General features: G+C 41.2%; 1 protein-coding gene across 14 annotated transcripts in view; it reads left to right on the forward strand.

Moving 5' to 3' along the window:
- The window catches only part of LOC119657303 (neurobeachin), a 511509-nt gene extending 486877 nt beyond the window's left edge, over positions 1-24632 (forward strand). For all 14 annotated transcript variants that reach the window (XM_038064152.1, XM_038064151.1, XM_038064148.1 and 11 more), the window contains 6 exons: positions 7005-9693; positions 9788-9955; positions 10156-10419; positions 10489-10685; positions 10782-10933; positions 20501-24632. In XM_038064152.1, the coding sequence (XP_037920080.1) occupies positions 7005-9693; positions 9788-9955; positions 10156-10419; positions 10489-10685; positions 10782-10933; positions 20501-20591 (3561 nt within the window). In that variant the 3' untranslated portion in view covers positions 20592-24632. The remainder of the gene's footprint in view (positions 1-7004; positions 9694-9787; positions 9956-10155; positions 10420-10488; positions 10686-10781; positions 10934-20500) is intronic.
- Positions 24633-25244: the final 612 nt, after the last annotated feature.

The raw sequence follows: 25244 nt of genomic DNA on the forward strand, positions 1-25244 counted from the left end.
TTTCATGGAAGTTCATCATGTCCAAGTCATTCATATCCAACAATAATCATATATGCGAAGTACATGATTTCGTAATAGAGTTCATCCATAAACGAATTAATCTTCCTTGGATATTACTGATTGCTACAGAGGAAATAATATTAAATTCATCCCCTAATGATATATTTCCACGAAATAATAATCTGCGGAATAAATGCATAGAGGCCGAATGCAGTCTGGACTCGTGCATGTTATTTGGGCTAAGCTTAAATTGCTTTTACAAGCTTAAATAAGCAAATTAAATTTGCAAAATATTGTATCTGTAGTGGCCATGCAATTTTAATGAGATACGCCATCAAGTGCTCCATGACATACCCAAAGCTGCAAATATTAAATTGGCTTATCAGCTAAAGCGAATTGGCAAAATATGCGAAATGTTATTTGTGGTAGCACTGAATGAATGCGTTCGCAAATATATTCATATTTGAAATTGATAAATATGGTGTGATGTAATCACATACAATGAACACCGGTAATATCTCCATCAAAAGCAATGGGGTCACTACGCAGGAAAAAAAGTAAAACCTTGGAAATCTCATTATTGCTGATGCGAATTGCATAAATTAATGAAATAGCGGGTGGGAATATTCAGAATTCAGAATATTTAGCGAATTGTCAGGTTGCTTTTGAAATTAATTTGGCAATTAGGTTTTTTTTTTCAATCATAAATTTATGATAGGAATCAGCATAGTTTGCAAATAATTTTTTTCATTATTGGTTTGTCCATTTAATTGAATACCTCAAATAGTGCTGAACAAAAGTGATGTGTTGCCAACTGGAGGCCTTTTGTTGATTAAAGAATGTCACTGTAGCTGACATGTTAATGTTACTAATTACAAATATGATAAGCACATTAAAAATGAAAATTTAATTTAATGTTGATATGCGTTGAACACTCGACATTCCCGACTGCCACGTGTCACATGTCACGACATCGGTTCTATACATATTCCTCTTCTTCTAGAGGCTTTATCTTGTTTGACAATGGAATCAGCTGTCCTGGATCGAATTTGTCATTTCTATCGACCGTGGAGTCGACAGGCCAAAGTCTGTCCAAATCCCTGTTCAATGTATCAAGCTCTTTGGTTGTTCTCCATTGACTTGGATAGTCAAACCAATGTCGGCGATCATTCCACGTTTGTACTAGTTACTCAAGATCACCAGCAATCCCGACAGAGTGATAGCGTCTTTCAAGGTCACTTATGCTCACGAATTTGACGTCATCGGCAATCTGTTTTTTCTGACCTGAAGGTGAGTTCATCAAGCGCACCAATTCGCGGGTAAATTTGAGGACTACCCGCCTTTCTCGCCGAGCAATGTTACTGAATCTTTGTTTACTGGCCAACTGTTCTATCAAAATTGTTAGGGGCTTAAACACAAAGCTGGGGCCTTCAATTTATCTGTGCTGGTTCAGTAATACCATGCTACCTGTATCTCGGAAGACTGACTGGACGATGCCATATGGAACTCCGAGCTCTTCGAAGGCTACTCCACTTTGCGCTGTAACAGAGACCGTGATGCATCACTTAATTTCATCGAGAATGGGATCCTAATTCCAATAAAAGTGACACTTCGCACCGAACTCGTCTTCTCCTCCTCCTGTTCTCCTTAAGACTGTGTTTCTCGCCGTGTCTCCCCGCCCAACTCCCTCCCGTTCATTGTATCTTGCATATACGTTTCCTGCCCTGCCCACCTGTCGCAAGAATTGTTTGGCAGTTTGCCGGAACTCCTTACTACTAGATCCCCTTCCCTCGCTTTCTTCCTTTCCACAGATTTTAACCCCCCCCCCCCTGCTCCACTGGCCTAATCATCCTAGCCTTCCAATTCCTGCCAACAACCTCTCCCATTCTTCCCTTCTACTTTTTTCCTTTATCAATACCTGAATACCACCAGAAACTCCTTGGGCCGCACTCTCGATCTCTTTCTTGCCAACCTCAGCGCGCGCCAACTTTCTTTATTTCATTGAACATCCCCGTAAGTCGAAACTGACGCCCACCGTTTCCCACTTAAATTTGAAGAAGAGATCCCCCGCTTAAACTTCAAAACTGCTCTAAACCTACTAAGTTCAACTTCCTCAACTTAACTTGAGCGTCTTTCAATTGGGAGCACATATTATGCAACTCAATGTGTGATCAAGCTCTTAGCACTTTTTGCAATATCCTGTCCGCTCTCCTCTCCTGTTATGTCCCCTCTTTCCCTGCTTTCCTGCGTTCGTATCCAAATTGGTCCACAACGAAGGTCCTTAACATTCGCCTGAAACATGCACTGCGGAAGTAGTTTCGGACTTCTAAGGACGACGGCATTTTGCTCGCTTTAAAGCTACGCGCTCGACTGTGAAGTAGATGTTTAAAGCGCAAGCGTAAAAGGTACTTGTTGAGCGTCGAAACCGCTCTTGCCCGCGGTAACTCAAAACCTTTTTAGTTCCACACTCGCTATTCCCATAATCTTACCCCATCTCTCCATTCTTCCATCATCGCCTCTTCAGCAGACTGCTCCGAATCTTTGGCCATTCTTCTCCAAACTCTCCCTACTCATCTTCTTTCCCTCAATCATCTCCTGACTTTCCTCGAATTTCTCATATCGTCCCCGCAGAGTTTCTTTTGATGGTTACTCATCTCGTACCTCTGGTGCTCCCAAGGTTCTATACTTGCCTCCCTACTCTTCCTATTTTTTTATTAATGAACTCGCCTCCCCTCTTATCTGCCCGTACTTGCTTTACGGAGACGACCTTAAATTATTTGCCTCTATTTTGCCACCTAGACTGTGCTCCTTTGCAATCCAACCTTGATTCTCTGGTCCGTTGGTGTTCGCTTAACAAGCTCATACTGAATGTCAGCGAATGCCATTGGATGTGCTATTCGCTTAAACTCTCCCCGACATCCTTTCCTTATTCTCATAGTGAACAACCCTCTCTACTACTGACCTCCTTTCAAGATCTGGTTGTAATATTCGCAGACAAACTTCATTTCAATCGTTGACATCTTCTCTTCAAAAAGAACCTTCCTCGAGTGGTTTATCCGTCATGGCTACGCACCCTCAAGCTCGCTTCCCTGCAGCAACGGTTTATCTTCCTTGGCATGTGTACCTTTTTAAACTCTACAATTGCCTGATGGACTACTCTGCCAACTCTGGTATCATTTTCCGCACCGCCTCTCATAATACATATAGTATGGACATTTTTGAAGTACCCTTTGCGGATCTCGATATCTACTTTCACTCCCTGATCCCTTAGCTATGCCGGTCCTACAACGCCATGCAACTTGGGTCCTTTGACTTTGTCTCCTTCCTTACTTGTTGCTCCCTCTGAGGACAATATGTAACAAGGAATTTGCTTTTCTGTTTATTGTCCTAGTCAAATAAATTGATTGGGAGCTGCCAGGAAAATACAGTCTGTGTAAAGCAGTATGAATGGGATGGGACTAGGCATGGAGAGTAGTAGTGACAGTCAGATCAGGTTTTGATGCGATAAACAACTCACTATGCGTGAGTGATGAATTTCAGCTTTTTGCCTTGCAGAGCTCAGCTGGAACGTCGCCAGGTCCTGTTATTCGCCTCAGTTTAATTTCCTTAATTGCCTTTTGAATTTCTGTTATTAGTCTGTCATTAGTTTGCTATACCAAAATAGCTTCACTTCGTGCCAATTGTCGATGACAGGTGCGAGGCTCGCCAACAGCGTATGATGGGTCATAAAGGCGCCGATCCTCGTTGGCCAAGATGCTGATGGGAACCATGCCTGCTATCACACATGTTGCCTCACTTGATGTTGTACGGGAACGCATGACGTTCGCAATGCACTCAATTGATACGTGGCTGTGATTTTTCTTCTATTTGCTTCAATGCCGATACACTGACTGGAATTGCATCAAGCAAGGTGGAACTGACAACTCTCGAGACGAGTGCTTTGCCTAGGGCCACCTACATTCAGTAACATTCTTATCAGCAATCTAGCAGCCCCGGAAGTTTTGGTTGCTACATTCTCAAGATTGGGTTTGAATTTCAGTTTCCGGTTCTAGCGCAGCAGCGAATGTATAATGCGTTTGTCAATTATGATCTTCATTGACGTTTGCTTCCCTCGCCTAATGATAAAAACTTCTCTGTGATCATCAGACCAGCGTCTTCTAGCTAGGATCTGATTTAAAAAATTACCGCCGAAGAGGGCCGGGAACCGATCCATGTCATACCCAGCAGAGTGTTCTATACGCGTTAGGTCCAACTCCCGCATTGTAAAACAATAGTGTCCCCAGAGGAATTCTATAACTATGCGCATCAGGTATTTGGAAGCGCCTGATTTGGCTAAAGGCGCAATTATTTTGCTCTATTTTGCAGTACTGAAGTTATTCTTCCCATTAAGAGTAACTAAAGATTTATTAATCTCCATTGCTTCTTTTTTCTCCTATCTAGGGTCGAAAATCACAACCGATAACAGCTACGATGATGAAATCCGCGCACGGTTGTTGTCAGCCAACAGAGCCTATTTTAGCTTACAAAAACTGTTGCGCTCGAAACGTCTTACCATAGAGCCAAACATCTTACTGTACAAGACTATGATCTTGCCAGTCCTCATGTATTCTTCGGAAACTTGGGTTCTTAGCAAGAAAAGTTGCGAACTCTTGGCTGCGTTCGAGAGAAGAATCCTCCGAAGAATGTTTGGCCCCCTACATGAGGATGGATGATTCCATAGCCTACACAATGACGAAATCTATGAGCGATACCATGACCATCCGGTTGTGGATAAAATCCGGCTCAATAGGTTACGGTGGGCGGGTCACTTAATCCGTATGGATGAGGATAATCCCACCCGGAAAGTCTACAAGGGCAATATCTATGGTAGAAAAAGAAGACGAGACAGACCCTGCCTAAGATGGAGCGATGGGGTAGACCAGGACGCCAGACAGCTTACAGGGATATCGAATTGGTGGACCTCGGCGCAAAACCGGGATGTCTGGAGTTCCTTATTAAGGCAGACCTAGACCGGATACCGGTTGTTGCGCCGTTGATGATAATGATTCCTTCTTTTGCAATTTTCGTCACCGTATTGATTGCATTGGCTGCAGATCTTGCCTTTCGGAATCCGATCTGCTTATCTGAGAAACCACTCTGCTTTACTGTGATCGGTACAACCCTACTGAAGATGGTCCGTTTGAAAAATTTGTCGAAGCCGTTTGATAGGTATATATACTTATAAGATGGACGATCACCCAAGGTTATTTGACTCCGGGGTTAGCACAACCAGCGCTTTCTTCGCCATGCTATCTAAGAATAGGGCTTTATTTTCGACAACCTTCTTCGCGGTTTCTAGGACTTCTTCAGGGGAATTTCACCGGGATCCGTCTGGACAGTGGGTTTGATTCACATGAAATTTGTGGGAAGCGATTACTAATAATATCTCGTAGCAAATCAGGCTTTGTATGCCGGTGCCATAATTGCCCTCCCTATGGGTTGCGATCCGCTTTCTTGCGTAAATTTTGAAGTGTTCAATTTTACTTCTAGAGATTTCCTCGCCTTTTTATATCGGCTGTGCAACTCTTCAAACTCATGTACGTACGTTCCTGCTACGTTGGCTGTGTTTCTTGGCTTTGTCGCAAGTATACTGCACGTGCTTGATGGTAGTCTTGGTGATGAGGACCGCTACCTTTTTTCCTCGTAAAAGAGGCGTGATTTTTTTTTTTAAATATCTTTAATATAATCATGTCAGATAGCAAATAAAAGGTTTCGATTAGCACTACGCGTAGATCAAAAAACACTTTTCATACCTGAAGCGCCGAGCTTCCGATCTTCGATTCGTTTGATTGCTGAATCATAACTCTTCGCTATTTTGTCCTAAACCTTTGGATTAGAATCTCGCGTCAGCTCTGTGCCAGAATATAGATATTTCTAACGCCAATTCAATATCATTTTCATACTCACTTCAGGAAGATGACCAGATTTCAGAGGCTCTTTTGAGAAACATCTGTTGGTGCGTGCTTTAATGCCTCTATTCTCCCTCGAGCTGGTATCTGGATATGACATCGCATAATAGAATAATTGCAAAAGCATTTCAATTACGTCTTTCTGAAGCATAGTTTTGCAAAGCCGCAAAACACACGCTATTGTCATTACCCTTGTTAAACGCAGTTGCAATCTCATCGGGACTTGGCTCATTATCCCCGCATGTTTGAGTATTGTTTGTGAGGCTCCTAAGATTCAGCTTCCAGATGAACAAATTCTCCCAAAATGCATAAATTATCGGAATATGTTTCCTTTGGAACTGGATATGTGTGGCCAATCTTGCATTAGATACGCGAATAATTCCATAATCGTCCGATAATCCATCATGTGATGCTACACACATTCCGCTTAATTTATTTGGTATGATCCTTTCAATACTAAATCAGCGAGACGTAAGCAAAGCTACTATTGAATATGGTAATACCCATACAGGGGACTATGCTTACATTTTTACATGACCATCATCAATTCATACAAATTCAGGCCTTTATCCTTTAAATTGCTAAATTTCAACCCCCGGTAATGAATTAGGATAGCGCTGCATATCCTTTAGAAAACCAGGATATCAAACTGTTTGTTTCATTTAGTTAGCAGAACAATAGGCTCTCATTGCATATGACATCCTTAGCATTCGTTTCCACACTGGTATTTCGTTTGTTAGGTGAACTAATGTAAAAATCACAATATATACGCATCAACTAGCAAAAAGGTAATTAAAATGAGAGTATAGAATGAGCTTCTAGCTATGTACATATGTGTGTTTTGCATGCTGTAGTTTAACAATAGCCTTTTGAGTGTCTATGATTTGTTCGCTGTTTAGAAATCCCGATTCACCCAGTCTTATAGTAGCCCTAAATCATTGTGTTTGTTGATTGTTACAATATATTGGAGACCCGACGCCACTGCAATATATACAGAACTCACTCCTGTTCATATAGTTTCTAACAACGAACGATTTTTCTCTCATTTCTCCCCAGAGTGTCGATTCTGATGTGGCATCACTCAACATGAACTCTACTGAAAATGAAGTTCCAGAAGTGGAATCATCCAGCGAAATAATGGTGGACGACAACAAGCCAACAAACTCGAACGACGAAAGTTGGACGGACGTGAACCTAAACGAAGATGGCAATGAGAAGATCCGCGACATGGAAGGAAACATCCATCACCTAAGCGGTGAACGCGGCGATAAGCCCGACTCTGAAATTTCTGTCGTTCGTGTTCCAGATAACTTTGGTGCACCGGGAAATCGAAATCGACCCGAGGAAATTTCCATTAAACCACCTCTGGTTAGTGAACTTCCTATGACCACACCTTCGCGTGAGGCGAGCTTAACGCAAAAATTGGAAATTGCCTTGGGACCTGTTTGTCCACTGCTCAGAGAGATTATGGTCGACTTTGCCCCATTCCTGTCTAAAACGCTAGTTGGGTCACATGGCCAGGAACTCCTAATGGAAGGCAAAGGTCTGACGACCTTCAAGAACAGTCATTCCGTTGTAGAGCTTGTCATGTTGCTGTGCTCGCAAGAGTGGCAGAACAGTCTACAAAAGCACGCAGGATTAGCGTTCATAGAGCTCATAAATGAAGGTCGCCTTTTGTCGCATGCTATGAAGGACCACATAGTGAGAGTTGCGAACGAGGCAGAGTTCATTTTGAACCGCATGCGAGCTGATGATGTCCTCAAACACGCCGATTTCGAATCCCAGTGTGCTCAAACTTTGATGGAACGCAGAGAAGAGGAACGAATGTGTGACCATTTGATAACTGCCGCGCGAAGACGCGATAATGTGATTGCCAGTCGCCTACTAGAAAAAGTGCGGAATATAATGTGTAACAGACACGGAGCATGGGGTGATGCCAGCGGCAGTACGACTAAACAAGTATACTGGAAACTAGATGCTTGGGAAGATGATGCCAGAAGGCGAAAACGAATGATCCAAAATCCGAGAGGATCAAGCCACCCACAAGCAACTCTGAAAGCCGCTCTAGAAAATGGCACTCCCGAAGATGCAATATTACAAACAAGAGACGAATTCCATTCTCAAATTGCCGTAACCAGATCACACCAACCGTCTCAGCAAACAGCAGATCTTCTGGATGATGCTGAACTACTTATCGAAGATCGCGAACTCGATCTCGACGTAACAGGCCCAGTTAACATTAGCACGAAAGCCAAGCTGATTGCGCCTGGTATCATAGCTCCTGGAACAGTGTCGATTACTAGTACCGAAATGTTTTTTGAAGTCGATGAAGATCATCCAGAATTCCAGAAAATTGACCCAGAAGTCCTTAAATACTGCGATCATCTCCACGGAAAATGGTACTTTTCGGAAGTTAGGGCCATCTTTTCGCGTCGCTATCTCCTACAAAATGTTGCAATAGAAATCTTTTTGGCAAGTAGAACTTCTATCCTATTCGCTTTCCCCGATCAACACACCGTGAAGAAAGTGATCAAAGCCTTGCCGAGAGTCGGAGTTGGCATCAAGTATGGCATACCGCAAACCAGACGAGCTTCAATGATGTCTCCGCGCCAGCTTATGAGAAATTCAAATATGACACAGAAATGGCAGAGACGAGAAATTTCAAACTTTGAGTACTTAATGTTCTTAAACACCATTGCTGGCAGGACATACAACGATCTAAATCAATATCCCGTTTTCCCCTGGGTGTTGACGAATTATGAATCGAAGGAACTAGATCTGAGCCAACCGTCCAATTATCGTGATCTTTCCAAGCCCATTGGAGCCTTGAATCCTAGTCGACGAGCTTATTTCGAAGAACGCTATGAAAGCTGGGACAACGATACAATCCCTCCATTCCACTATGGAACTCACTATTCTACGGCTAGTTTTGTGTTGAGTTGGTTAGTAAGAGCTGAGCCGTTTACGACCATGTTCCTAGCAATGCAAGGTGGAAAGTTTGACTACCCCGACCGACTGTTCTCATCAGTTAGTTTATCATGGAAAAACTGCCAACGCGATACATCTGACGTGAAGGAGTTAATCCCCGAGTGGTACTTCTTGCCGGAAATGTTCTACAACTCTTCAGGATATCGTCTAGGGACACGAGAGGATGGCACTCTTGTCAATGATGTAGAGCTCCCGCCATGGGCTAAAACGGCAGAAGAATTCGTCCGTATTAATCGAATGGCCCTGGAGTCTGAGTTCGTGTCGTGTCAACTCCATCAATGGATTGATTTGATTTTCGGATACAAGCAACGTGGACCGGAAGCAGTGCGCGCCACTAATGTATTCTACTACCTAACCTACGAGGGAAGCGTCGACTTAGACGCCATCACGGATCCGGTTATGCGCGAAGCGGTTGAAAATCAAATTAGAAATTTCGGACAGACCCCGAGCCAATTGCTCATGGAACCACATCCACCCCGAAGTTCGGCAATGCACCTTTCCCCTATGATGTTTAGCGCGATGCCGGACGATGTTTGCATGTCCATGAAATTCCACTTAAACTCGCCCATTATTCACATCTCAGCAAACACGTATCCTCAATTATCCCTTCCGTCCGTAGTCACAGTCACGGCTGGGCATCAGTTTGCCGTGAACCGTTGGAATTGCAATTATACAGCATCCGTCCAGAGTCCTAGCTACGCGGAATCGCCACAATCACCTGGTGCTAATTTACCTTTGACCATGGATCCGGTGCTATGTAAGTTGATGATGATTAGATAATGCGTATTTGGGCGCGACGTTTCGAGCCTGTGTATTTAATCCTGTCCCCTCATTGTCCTTCTTGTTCACAGCGCAAACAAACGCTCACAATAATCCGATGAATAGGAGGCATTTGGGGGATAATTTCAGCCAGAAATTGAAAATTAGATCGAATTGCTTCGTTACCACCGTGGACAGTCGATTCTTGATTGCTTGCGGATTTTGGGACAACAGTTTTCGAGTGTTTTCAACGGAAACAGGTGGGTGCTTTCGGGTTTCGTTTGATTGTATGACGGTAGCAGGAGTGAACTCGTCCGTGTCAGAGTGAATTCGACTTCAATCCCTGATAAGCAAGCAGGAGCTTCATTACATTTTATGAAGTTTCAGATTACTCCTCCTGATAAGATATTCTATATTTCGCAACATAACGGCTGATTAGGCTTATATTTTCTCCCTTTAGCGAAAATCGTTCAAATCGTGTTCGGTCACTTCGGTGTTGTCACTTGCCTGTCGCGATCCGAGTGCAACATCACATCGGACTGTTACATCGCCTCTGGTTCTGCGGACTGTACTGTTTTGCTGTGGCACTGGAACGCCAGGACCCAGAGCATTGTTGGAGAAGGAGATGTTCCGACGCCCCGGGCTACTCTAACCGGTCATGAACAGGCTGTAACTTCGGTAGTTATTAGTGCTGAACTAGGACTAGTGGTTTCAGGTTCAATAAGTAAGTTTGCAGTTAGAGGTGTTCTGGGAGCGTCATCTGACAATTTCGTTTTAATTTCTCCACCAATAGATGGTCCTGTGCTCATTCATACAACCTTCGGCGACCTCCTCCGCTCACTCGATCCCCCAACTGATTTCCTGTCTCCTGAAATTATTGCGATGTCGCGGGAAGGCTTCATAGTGGTCAATTATGATAAAGGCAACGTAGCTGCTTTCACAATAAACGGGAAGAAGTTGAGACATGAGAGTCATAACGACAACTTACAGGTAAATTTTTAAACCCCATCGAGGGATTACGAAGAAAATCTAAATCTGTAGCCATCCCTCAAGAATTTGCTAAATTTTTATCGTTTTCCTTTACAGTGCATGCTGCTATCACGGGACGGAGAATACTTAATGACTGCTGGCGATAGGGGTATAGTGGAAGTATGGAGAACGTTCAATTTAGCTCCGCTGTACGCCTTTCCAGCATGCAACAGTGGAATACGGTCATTGGCACTGACACATGACCAAAAGTAAGTCTACATTTACTACATCTGCATTGTTAAAATAAAAGCATTATAAATGTTATATGGTTAAAAAATTAAGAAAAGAACTAGGCATTGTTCCTTATACAGTAAATATTTTTATTTTCCTTTTGCATACAATTGTTGTTTGTGTTGCGAAAGAAAATAAAAATATATACAGTATAAGAAACAATATCTAGTTGTTTTCTTAATTTATATATTAACTGTAAAAAAAAGAACATGGACGCTAATTTCAACTTATATATGGTTGCTATTCGCCCCTTGGTGGGGTATAGCGTGAAATGCGCTTCAGCTCTCTTCTCGACTTCTCGAGACGGTCGCACTCGTCCTCTACTATTGCTCCGCGCTAACTGCCATTGGCTTTGGAAGACCGGCGGCGTCCTGCAAAATGGATCAAAGCTCGTCTGTGGAATTGGCGCAGGGGTTTTCTCGAGTACACACAGTGTATCCGACTCGTATGGTGTCCCAGGTTTTGTCAGTGTATTCCAAGCGGCAGTACTGGTGGTACTGGAAGTCTGTCGATGGTCGGCGCATGGTCCGAACCCCAAGCGTAACATAGTTATTAAGGCCTTGCACTAAGCGACGATATCCTCCAGGCTAGTGAAGCAGTGCGGAAATGCGCTGAACAGTCTGGGCCGCACGCTCAAGGTTACCCTCCTCTGGGTTCCCGGTCATAGGAACATAGAGGAGAATGAGCTGGCTGATAAATTGGCAGGCAGGACTCTGTTCTTGACAGTCCTTCGGTGGGTCAAGGGCGGAATCTACTTGCACTACTTAGCAGCCGCGGGCCTTAAATAGGCAAAGCTTACCACCTGTGCCCAGTCGGGGAGGATTTAGCCCGATTATAATATAGCCCGATTACGAGAACTCCTGTGCCAGACGCGTGCAAATGCATTCAAGATTACGGCGGTCTGCACGAGGTACTGGCCCATAGGGGACCCATGCCGCCAAGTTCGGCATACCCAATTCGCATTGCCGAAGTTACGAAGAAGGGGGAGGGGAACCCTCAGCCACTTCCTCTGCGATTGCCCAGTTTTAGCTAAATTCAGGCTACGGACTGGGTAAACCATTTTCGGGGGACTTCCGAGAAATTTCTAGCTGCAAGGTGGAAGAGCTACTTCTCTTCGTGAATACTACGGGCTGGCTCGGAAGATTTGAGCGGACTGAAATCTGTCTCCCTGTTTTGATAACAGCAGTCACGGTCTTAGGAGTTTGTGGCATCAAAACGACGCACTACAGTGCTAGTTGGGCTCGTCGGAGCGAACACTGATCCCTGCCTACCTTCATTGGTCCCGTGAATTAGCCATTGGCAGCCTAATCGTTCTTTTTATTTTTGTTGGGATGTTGATTTCTCTCATCGCCGCGGCACTTTATCTGCGCTAACATAAGATGCTCTAAAGTCGACAAGAAAAAGGTACAGTTTATAACGGTATTTTAGGAGTTTTTCCTATGTATATCACATGCTGGCTGCTGATTTTCTTCGCTTTAATGTAGACGAATGATGTTCGGGGCATATAGGGCTACATTCTCAAATAGGAGAGCGAAGAACATCCTATAGTCGGTACTCAGGAGCGTGATACTTCTACAGGCAGTGCACTTAGTATCATATCCTTTTTTATGCGGCACAATTGATATCTATGCACCGTTGATTTGTCGTTCCATACTTTGAACATCAATTGCTGAAGTTTGTCACCATCACCTTTTACAGTATTAGCTTTGCTTATATATCGCCAGATCTAGGCGATTTTATTTTATTTTCTGTTGAACGATGGTACCAATGAGCCAGACATTCAAAAACATCGTATTTTTTCGAATTACGAATTATTGATGGATTTCGACGCTCTAGTGTGTGGTTTCTGTATTTTGCGATATAATTTCCAGAATTACTATTACTATTAAGGAACTATATCACACCTGTTGTAATAGGGCTTTTATTATCGCTTATTTTTAGGTTCCAATTAAAAAAACCCGATAATTCCCCTGGCCGCCCAAAAACTACGTTAGATGCATTAATTGCATGCATCTAACGGCCTTTTGTGGCTCGTTCCATCTCTCCTGTTATTCAGGGACAGGTTCACTCCGTAAAACTATCACCGACGGGCAGAACATTCTCCAATGGCTTAAACGTTGTGTCATGGGGGTACTTTGGCCTGAGACAATACCAGATGAAGAACTTTGCCGGCCTATGTCGAAATGTTTATAGACGCGCTGATGGGAGGGCGGAGGCGGCACTGGATAAGTCATATTTTGAGAAAGGGCGATAACTTCTTTGCGGGCTATGCAACACAACAACACAAGACAGTCAGCGAATGGAATTAATTGCACAAAACAGTGGGACAAGGGCACGTGGGGTGACTTAAAGATCATTGCCAGGATGGAGAACCATGGCGGGTGTGTGTTATTGTTAATGATAAATAATACTTCTGTCTTATGTTCCAAGACAAATAGGGCGGCATTCTCCTAGCAGGCTTTAGTGTCATGAATTGCTTCGCTCGACTAAATTTTTTCGAGCAAGGGTGAATAAGTATCGGTTCAATGTGGGAAACCAGTGGTGGCCACTTCACTGCAAAAATTCATTACTATTTGGGGTAGCTTTGATTTCCTTATGAGTTGAGAAGTTACTGCTTTAAATGCTCTATTTCAAGAACCTGACTCAGCCTTCTCAACCAGTCACTAAAAGCATTCGCTCCTACCTTTCACCAAAGCCACATGGGATTTTTCCGTCCCTCTTTGTATTGCTCATGTAGTTGCTTGTATCCTTGTCTTCTTGCCTTGGGGCAGACCTTGAGGCATTCCTTGACGTCAGAATTGTACTAAATTTTGCATAGACGCGTCATATATTCGTCATAAATTTTTTTTCTATCTAAATGCTTATCACTTGTGTTTCTTATTAAAATCGGTTCAATGTCTGTCTGTCTGTCACAAGCACTTTTCTCAGAAACGGTTATACCGATTGACACGAAATTTGGTGAGAAGGTGGGAACTGTGAACCCCCAGACATGCAGTGAGTGATATCCTTCTATGTTGAATTTAGGGGGGGGCGTCGGCGGGGTCCTCATACATGTAAAAGGGGGGTGTAAAAATTTTTTTCACCGAATGTAGTCATGTGGAGAATCAAATGAAAGGTCTCGATTAGTAGTTTTCGAAGCCGGTCTTTGTTTTGAGATTTGTTAAAAGCGAGGAGTGGGACGGGTGGAAAGGGTGATTTCTTTAACGGACCCATTCTCAGAAACTACTCAACCGAAAAATCTGAAAAAATTCATGAAGCTGCCTCTATATGGTGCCCAGGCCTCAAAATACTCTCGATATCGATATCTGTTCAAATTCACTTAATAATAGTATATTACAATATTTTTGGGAAAATTGAGTAAAACCCCCCTTAGGTTTATCCCAGAGTTGTAGACGGTAGTACCGGTAGACGGTAGTATAATAGTATAAAATATAATATGATGCATATTATCCCCAAGTTTGATCAATATCATACTATTAGTAACAAAGTTACAGTAGCTCAAAGTTGTCTTTACCGTGTAAATTTGCAGCCCGAAGCACTAATTCTGAAATGCTAAATGCATGTATATAACGGGCTACGTACAAATGGGATAGTTCTACACTCAAATGTACTTACAGAAGAAGCAAACAAAGCTTTTCATACCTAAATCGCCCAGCTTCCGGTTTCCCGACTTGTTTATATTTAATGTAGGATACATTTTTCGCATTTGCTAATAATATTAAACTCACAGTGTGAAGCGAATGCGGTTAACTACTATCAATGCAGAGGTTTCCAACAAATAATTCATTTAAATCGCTTTCTAAAAAATAGAGGCCAATGGAATTTTTAGCTATGTGTCACGTGCATTCGTCGCTCCCCACATTTTCTTCTTTTTTCTCTAGCTTTTGTCCCACTCACAAGCGGGGTCGGATCGTCGTGATCGGTTTCGCCAGTTTATTTTATCAACTGCCTGATCTGGATGTAATCGCGAGGCTTCTAAGTCTCCATACAGCGTGTCAAGCCACAGTTGTTTTTGCCCGACCTTTTGGTCGCTTACGCTTAAGTAAATTCTCGTCAGCGCGAATTACGTGACCATGCCATCGAAAACGCATCACTCGCAGTTTTTCCACGATCGGTGCAACCCCATATCGATCGCAGATATCCTCATGCAACATCTTTGTCTCCATTACCAACACTCAGAACTATGGACAGCGGTAGACGGACGACTTTGCGGGAAATTTTAGATTTGAGATGTTCGCTGATACGTCAATCACAAAAAACACCAGTTGTGGAATGCCACTTCAGCCAGGTTGTGTTAGTGCGTCAAGCAATTCCATTACGCGGTTCTCCTTTGGCTGAAAGCATTGACTCGGGATATTTAAATCGCTCAGTTCTGGGCAGGTTACAGCGCTATTTCCAATTCATGCTAATAACTTGTATTCATAATATGATAATAAGCGAATCTTGCAAACGACAAAAAGAAAATGAAAGTAAATAATCATATCCAATGAAACAAAGCAAAAAGAATACAACAACTAAGAAAAAAACCTCACCCAGAGCTCTGCGTGATTAGTTATGTGTTGATTTTAATTAAATTCCCAAATACGAAACTGTAATCAAATATTTGTCCCAAGATCCTAAGATCACTTTGTGCAGTAATACAAGTTGGGGCAAAAGTAATCACTTTATTGGAAAACGCTATAACTTTTGCAAATGGTCCCAATTGTCAATTCGGTTTTGACATTTGTGAAGTAAAAAAACGCAGAATATAAATCGGCAAGCCATGCATTGGTTTACTCCGCAACAACGCGAAATAATTATTTCCATTTTTTTGCGCAAGAATTCGTCAGTTGTGTTTTATTATTATTATTATTCTGTTAAGGGAAAGTCGCACCGCGTCTTTGAAGAACTATTGTGCCCCTTTTACTGGTTATAGTGTACCTGTTGATCATAGTATCTCAAGCAGGCCAGTAACCGTTAGGAACTTTAGTATGTTCCCCACTTCCAGAAGTTTCAGCTTTGCATCTGGTATTAAGTGCTCTCCCAGATGTATCGACCTACTTTGCACAAGTGCCGGACACTGTCCCAGGACGTGCATAGAGGGTTCGTCCTCCTCCTCACAGAACCTGCAGGCGGTGTCCGTAGATATCCCTAGCTTCCCTAGGTGGTAGTTCAGCCGACAATGACCAGTGAGAATTCCCACTATGATTCTGAGGTTCTTTTTGGTGAGGTTTAAGCAATCCTTTGTGCGCATGGGTTCGTATCCCCCAATAAGCACCCTGGACTGCTCCATCCCTGGTAGGCCCGCCCAATATAGTTCCCTCAACCGTTTCTCTTCGTTTCTTAGATTCCACAGAAGGGTTCTGGCCCGTGTAAAGGCATTCCTGCACCCTTCTTGGCTAGTTCATCCGCTGCCTCATTGCCTTCCAGCCCAGCATGGCCTGGAACCCAAAGTATCCAGACCTTGTTGGACGAGCCGAGTGTATTCAGTCTCTCAAGGCATTCCCATACCAGTTTAGAGTTCACCTGGTTGGACCTAAGTGCCTTGATCGCTGCTTGGCTATCGGTGAGAATAGCTATGTTCTGCCCCCTGTAGTTGCTTTGCAGATTAAAGGAGGCACATTTGTCTATGGCGTAAATTTCCGCCTGGAATATGCTAGTGTACTTGCTCATTGGCTCAAAGTAGATTTTCCTTGGACCAATGACACCGGCACCCCCTCCCTCTGCTGTGAGGGATCCGTCAGTGTACCAAGTAATCAGTTGTTGGTTTAAGCCGTATGTCGCAGCCACGCTCTCCCAGTTTGCCTTGTTACTCCAACGTGTTTCACACTTCTTATCGAAGTGAAACCTCGTTGTCATGTTGTCCCTCGGTATCAGTAATTCGGGATACCGCCTGGAAAGGATATCAATCTTCCTTCGATTTAGGCAGCTCCCCGCCTCACTCATGCTACCGGCCATCCTGAATATTGATCTCCTTGCCTGCATCTGTATGTGCAGATGGAGAGGGGTTAATCCCAGAAGGACCTCCAGGGATGCCGTTGGGCATGTCCTCATTGCCCCACTGATACACACGCAAGCCAGCCTTTGGAGCTTATGTAATTCCCTGGCTTGTGTGCTGAGTTGGGTTCTTTCTGCCCAGATTACCGCTCCATAGGTAATCATTGGTCTTACTATTGCAGTATATATCCAAAGTAGTAGTATATCAGCTGTGTTTACGCAGCGAGAATTTCGTCGTAGATTTCCTGGCCATCCGAGACCAACTGGACAAAAACTGTGTCGTTTGGAACCCGCCTTGATGTTCGCCAGGCTAGCTGGCCCGGAGTAGCCTTTCTGCTGAGAATAGCGCTGCTGTTGCCCAAGATGTCGAAAAAGAACTCCGAAGATCGACAGACGATGAAGAGGATGCCTATTTTTCATTGAAAATTATCATGAGCGATGAGACCCATTCCCATTTGAGCGGTTACGTGAATAAACAAAATAATCATTTCGCAGGCACCGAAAATCCGTGCATCACCCACGAAGAGCCATTACGCCCGCTCAAAGTTATTGCGTGGTGTGCTGTTTACGCTGGAGGAATCATCGGGCCATTTTTCTTTGAGAACGCACCCGACCAAACGGCGACTGTGGACGGCGCGCCCTACAGAGCCATGATTACCGAATTTTTTCTTCCTCAATTGTATGAATTGTGACTGGAAAACATGTGGTTCTAACAGGACGGTGCAACGGCGCACACTACTCGAGTCACAACCTATTTTCTGTTATTCTGTTTTCCATGCCGGTCGTACGGAAATTCCACAAAAAAAAAAGGATTTTTGGATGATCCACTTCACACGCGACTAAGCTTTTCAAAAGTACTCAGATTTTCCTGGTGGTTATTTTTATCCTTTTCTGTTGACTACAATACATGTCACATGAAAACTGTTAAATTTTATAATTCTCCAACTTGGACTTTTTAAACTGAATCGTTGTGTTTATATTCTCGGAAGATGTTTTGATAGTTTTTTTTCGTTTTTTTATGAAATTCCATTAAAATGTGAATTCAGCACAAATTCAGTAGCTGTCAGGATAAAGTGTGCAATCTTGGGCCTTCGCGGACGCGACGCAGTTTAGCGGGCAACACATTGGCATGGGGTTAGAGGAGCTAAACTGTTTCTCGCTAGTCCTTCTGCTACGGTGATCAATGCGGAAGTAACTAGTTGGCACTACTTATAGCTGTCCTGGTCATGGACAGAATCGAGGACGGATTGTCCTGGACAACAACAAACAGAATTCAGGTATAAGCAGGCGAAGGCTCAACTGGTATACTACGCGGATCTGCATTTCTATTTGCCGCTAAATTCCATGCGTGGAACTCTCTCCGTTACGAGAAAAATTAGAAAAGAAAAGTCAAAACGGACACACTAAGTCGTAGTGCACGCAGTTTCCTTCAATGGGCCTCCCTCGGGTCACATCTGATGTTCACGAATCACAAACAATAAATAATGAAACTGAAATGCAACTCAACGAATTGAGACTTATTTTCATTTCTACAGCACAGACTCTTAATTCTCTAATTCACGGTAAGCCGATAAACCGGTCTCCGAAGGAAAGGGTTCCTGTAAACATGGTTTGAGTAAAGTCTATTGAAGTTTTTGCTACACTATTTGTTGGGATGAAAGTTGGTATTTTAATGGGTAGTTCCAGAAAGATTGTCGCGAAATCTTCGCCTTTTAATCGCGACGTTGCCTGGTATTCATCTTGCCAATCCTTCTTAATTTTATTGTGCACCACCCATAATACATCCTCAGCTGCAAAAGAAAAAACTATGGTTCTTCCGCTGGTTAGAGCTACCTTTGCTGCTGAGTGCTTGCTTGTTCAATATAATTTCACTTTTAGCTGGGTATCACAGTATTTTTATCTCGTCGAAGTTAAAATTCACTATTGCGTCAATCACTTCCCAGATAATTTCGCTCAACATAACAGCATATTTTCAACTTAGATGCCACAATCGTCGCTATTCTGTTGTCCAGGTATTTAGACATCAAGAGCTTGGAGGCAACAACTTAATCAAGCACTGATCTCACAATGGTCCTAAACTGTTTTACGGCTCTCTCATGTTTTAATCCCAATGAAAAATCTGTGGCAAAGCTTACTACCATCCAAGGTTATTTGGCCTCTATAATCGTATTGTTGATGTGATCCTTCAGGGATAGGGATTTTGTTATTTCCTGGCTAAAAATGTTATCTCTGGTACCTGTTTTAGAGAGACTGATGCCAATGACGCCAGACTTATCTCTGTTCATTGGGAGTTTCAGGGTGTTATATTTGTTCACAAAAAGGTCAACCTGTGCCCCATAGTAAGGATGGTAAAGTCATCTGCACCGCTTTCACAACTCTGCCCTTACTCTTGGCAACAGATATTTTCGGCAACAGGTCTTTTAAGTAGGTCGTGGTCTATTTCCCTTTTTTATACGCATATAGCATATCATGCTCCGCAATCACGTTTTTTGTTTTTAGGAAGAAGGAAAATTCTGCCTTGATCATACCGTTAAGGATTTTTCTGAAAATATTTGTTAGGGAGACAGGTCTGAAGTTCATGGTGTTGTTCAGATCAGCGTGGTTTTTGGGTATTGGAATAATCTTGAGTGTCCTCCATTCTCGTCGTGGTTGAACGGCCTCATTAAGCGCACTTGTGTAATTTAGTTTTTTTCATTCAGCCAGTTTTCATAAGAGTAAAGTACTATGATGAAAATCACTTTGGAAAATTATGTGTGACGTTAATGTAAATCGTAGTAACGACAATTAGCCAGGGCACCCAAATTGTATAACAGTAGGGCGAATGTTTAATTACGATAATTGTTAACAGATGGCTCTGATGAAGTAATTTTCTAGTAGAGCGCTTGCATGACTTTCTCGAATGTTCTGCGGAATATAAAAGGGCCGGAGGTCCGCCCACCGAGTCAGTCTAGTTCTAGAGTTAGAACAGATCGCGTCGGTTATGAATACGCCTCGAGTTGCACCAGTTGAAGGAATTGTTCTATAATTAATTATGCAGTACGGTTGTATAATTTAGTGTTTAATAAACGCTTATATCAAAGTTATAGCACGGGGTTTTTTCAGTGCTACGCAATTCAGTAATCTTAGCATACGTAAGTAAGTAAGGTAAGTAGTGACGAGTAGGAATAGCGAAGAACATAACAATTGGCGAGAGCGGTGGGATTATGTAACGGAAAAAACGTAACAACATCTTATCATTACCTAGAGTGGACTGTCTCTTGTGCTTAGCAAGAACTTTGTTGAGTTCGCATGATAATAGGTGGCATAAGGTTTTGTATCTAGGGTTACATACCTTTTGCCATAATTACCTTCTATTTCTGTGAGAAATGTTTGTTTCTTGTCTTTATCCCATGGCGTAAGTTGTCTGGACTCATCTTGAAAGTTTTTGAACCCCCTGATTTTTAGCCAAAACTATTTGGTGTCGGTCTGTTTCGACATTTCTTCCTTCATTAAATGTTTTTGGATGATCCTGTATAAATAAATTGCTCTAGAACCAGACTAGTAATAACTCCTTTTTTTTTGTTTTACAGGTACCTCCTGGCAGGTTTGTCCACGGGTTCAATAATTGTGTTCCATATCGATTTCAACAGATGGCACCACGAATACCAACAGCGTTACTGAGTACTGCAGTGGTGAGGTAACGGATAACTAAAAGTCATCACAATAATGATAATGAATTAAAGCTAATCTAGCGTTAATATTAAAATGAAGGCGATAAAATGTTTTAAAAACCGTGAACCGAAAACTAACTTAAGTGGCGACGGGACAGTTTCGCATTATGTACATACTTTCCAGTAAGATATTATCGACGGGAATAAACTGCACGTACATTAGTCCTTGTCCGGGTGTAGGCGTGCACTTGATAGGATAACTTTTAAATACGAAAACCTCTAGAAACTGTCTATCGTCAAAACGAAACGCAAAAACACGCGGAAATGGATCACCTCCAAAATGAACATAAACAGAAAACTTGCGGCCAAATATTAAATACAAATCACACATTACTAATTCTAAGTACTTAAAAATAGAGAATTATTCGAAACATTTGTTACAATTTAATGGTAGACGTAGTTAAAAACATGATAGCGGTATTTATATTGTGGTGGGGGTTATAAAAATGTTTTATTCGAAACCGTAAATACACATAGTTTGTACTTAAAACCACTTTGTTTCCGACTGGTGAGAGTGGAAAAGAGTTTCGTGACAAATGCACTTATATTGATATTTACATTTATATTTGACTAGGTATTGAAATTTTTAAGGTTTTTCTTTCCTTTTTGTGAAATTTACACATTTTCCAGTTTCGGTTTTATTCGTTATTCAAGCAATTTGATCTAGACAATGTGCTTAACATTCCCTCCTGTAAGATATGTAGTTGTCGTTGTTGTTTGTTTTATGGTCCTGCAATCTAATTGCCAAGGATCGCTTTCTTTCGGATATCAAACGGGAACCTCATTAATTCAACGACGGGTAAACTCGCCCAAAGTAGCGTCCCAATGGAGTAAATCACAACAAGTAATATTAAATATAAAGGAATCTAGTAGACAATTTCATGCAACCTAAAAAGGAGTAACTCCGTAGATGACAATTGCAAGATCCGCATACGCTTCAAACATAAATATGTACTTACGAAAAACCCTTATTAGATAACTTATTCAACTAAATTTCCGGATATGTACTTAGAAGTCTGCATTTGATATTTCTTTTTCCAAAAAAAAATGCAACCCTATTGCCAATTTAACGCAATTCACGTAGAGAAAATTTAGTCTTTATGGAAAATTAGAAAATCTTTGTTTTGATGAAATATTCAAGTGGCGGAATCTGTTTACCTCGTTCGTGACACCGTTAAAACATGTTCAATGGAAAACTTTTAGGGGCGAAAATTCAATTTATACATATAACAGATACCTTAGTAAGGAATCACACCGTACTTATGATGTAAATAGTCAAGTTAAAGAGATAACAATAGAAAACCTTTTTATATTAATATTAGCTGCAAATAAATTGGCGGAAGTTAGGAGTTGGGAAAAAGATTAAAGATCACGACCTACCACAGAAAAGAAGGAAATCTCCTTAAGGGTCATCTGTCCCATCTTCCTAGTCTGGCACTCTGTATCATATGATTAGTCTTAGCCGTTTCTAAGTGTGAGGGGAATGGATTCCAATATCACCAGAATATATTAAGAAAGGCAAGGTTTTGTGACTGAAAAGATTTGCACTGGTACAGATATGATCAATGCAAGCAAGCTTACCCCCCTAAATTTGAAATTGACTTTCGTTTCGTAACTTTATTCAGCTAATTTTAAACGCATTTTGAGCCTTTCATGCAAAATATTCGTACAATTCTCTGTGACAACATATTCGCTATTAGAATTGATCGACAAAGGAATAATGATGTAGCGCAGATATCAAAGGGAAGTTTAAAGTCACGTAGAATTTTTCGAATGAACTTTTGTTTGCTTATGGAACTTACCTACATATTTCACATCCTTACCAAATGCCATAGATGGAAATGACAGCCAAAGAGGAGGGCTGGTTATTGAGAAGGTGGAACCACAATGTTCTCAGAATAATCATATTTTTCTACAAATTGAGCAAGCCTTTACCTGGCAACAATCATCAAAAGAATGAATGGAATAAGTTTTTGTCAAAAGATGAGTATTATGTGCTCTACGTACCATCAGTCGAGAGAAAAGTCAATATTTCCCTTTGTTTTTCTAGGGTCATTTAATTAAAGCAATAGTCCTTATAAATTTTTCGAAAATTAAAAGCCCAATATCAAATTCGGACATATATAGGCTTTGGATAGCTGATTCTAATGCTCCGCAATTAATCCGAGCCTCTTTTTAGCTGCAGGGTGGGGTAGCTGATTTCCCTCGTGAATGCTGTGGGGTGGCTCTGAAGATCTGAGCTGGCTGGACTCTGCTCCTTTGCTCTTATCACAGCATTCATGGTCTTAGAAGTTTGTGGCATCAAAACGGCACACCGCAGCGCTAATTGGGCTCCTCTAAGCGGCCACTGACATCTACCTCTTTTCGACGCCAATTGAGTTCCATTCCAGTAAATAATCAAATCCCCCCTCTTTTCCCAGCACAAGACGCTTCCCAAAAACTATATTTTGTATCTATTTAAACATTCCGCCAATACGGAACCCGTAGGAATGCATGAACTGCGAATTGAAAGGAAGGACCAGAACAAAGGAAAGGCGTTTTTTTGCGGATACAACAATTTGAATTTCTTGACCTTTCTAATTTTTGCATAAATGCAGTGGTCCGAAATCAAAATTTCTTTAAAGGCATATGTGCGTGTATAAATAATTTTCTGCACCATTCTGTCCATAATAGATTATTTAGCGAATAAGGAAATTAGCGCCATGCAAAGCTGAATTATTATGTAAATATCACTACCTTTTTAATGTAGTCGTATGCGACTAGCAACTTCAAGTGGATGATGGATTTCCGAAGTGTTTTATGTACTTAAAAAATTAGATAAATTTCGTTTCTTCCTAGAAAGTACTTACACATAAATATAGAGAAAACATTTCCATCCTTAGTCTCTTTAACATAGTTGTTATATTTGGGTGATGGTTTCTAAGAATCGATTAAATAAGAAAGACCTTAGTTTTCGATTATTGTTTTCTGTTTTACCCGATTTTTCCATTTAGCCCTATTTCTTAGCCGAAATTTATCAACAGAACCTGTCCTTATGTGTATAATCGTTGTCCTTGAATAAATGAGAAATTTTAAAATCGATTCAAAGCGTTCGGTCAAAAGTTATTTTGTGATTAGGCATTTTGCGTGTCGAAATATTTTCTCCATCCATTGAATTGTATCGATTCTTCTCTTAACTTTATCGTAAGACAAGTAACTTAAGGAAAATTGAAAATAAAATTAGAGAAAGAAAAAGATTAACAAAATTCCTTGATACATTACCAAAAGAAAATTTGTAAATCCTATAATTGCCAAGATAAATTAAAACAAAAAAAAATACTAATTATGAAATTATGACTTATATTAAGAGGCAAAAAATAAAATAAACCTTAAAAAAAATATATGCGCACGTCCTGCTTTCCCACATGCAAATAACAGAACTTATTTTGAAGATAAAGCAAAAAATTCTTGGAGAAAAAAATGAACTCTAGTGTGGTATTGTAGCATTTTTATGCATTAGCTATACAAAATGTTAAAAAGAAGCAAAAAAAAGGTAAAAAAAATAGAAATACTGCGTCGAAATAATCACAGCGATTCAGAGAAGCATTGCTTAAACCGCTCTGCATTTTAAATAAACTGAGAAAAATACAGAAAAAAATAATAAAAAAAAATGAAACTAGTAAATATTTTTTAAAATGATAATGATATAAATAACTAGTGTACTAATAAGTTGCATTTGCACTGAATTAAAAAAGGATACTTTGCATAAAACAGAACACATACTTACACGCAGCTAATTATATATATTTTGTCAATAATGTTGATAATATATTTAATAATATCAAATTAAAGAAAATGAGAAAAAAATAAATAAGAGGTAATGGAAAAAATGAGGTAATGAAAACATTAAGAGAAATGCTAATTTAATTGAAATGGAATAATAAATATTAGTATATAAGCGAGGAAGTAAAACAACAAAATATGTTCAATAAATAATTTGAATTAAAAGAAACTGTTTTTATATATTTAACACGATTACTGTGATTGCCGTTTGTGCTACGTCGTTCAAGGCTTTTTCCTACCTTTTACGAGCACGAGGTCCATCAATACCATATCCCTAAAACTTAGGCCACAGTTCCATCTGAAACATGGTCTACCGTGCATTTTTTCCCACCATATATATTGCCCGTATACGCTTTCCTGACCTGCCCACCGTAACCAATTAGGAAATTAACCCCACATATTACACGAACAAGTCGGGAAACCGGAAGGTGGACGCTTCAGGAATGAAAGGCTTTGTGAATTTCTCTTCTTCTGATCTCAGATTGAATCTGAATAAAACGAATCTTGTTAATTCGACTGACAGATGCCACCGCCGGTGTTCTCCGTTGCGAAGTAGGCTTTTGCCAACCATTTTGACAGAATAGAAATAATTGAAAAAATTTCATAACCGTTTTGCCATATATAACGTGTTTCGCTATGCCTTACAATAAATTCGATTATTGATTGAAGTTTAAGTTGGAAAAAAGTAGTTTGTAATTGTTTTGGTAGAATAATATTAATTTTCACATCAAGTTGAGTTTCATTCATCAAAAATACCGAGACGTTAAAAATAATTTTTGAG

This window comes from Hermetia illucens, chromosome 5 (assembly GCF_905115235.1).
Source record: "Hermetia illucens chromosome 5, iHerIll2.2.curated.20191125, whole genome shotgun sequence".
NCBI lineage: Eukaryota > Metazoa > Arthropoda > Insecta > Diptera > Stratiomyidae > Hermetia > Hermetia illucens.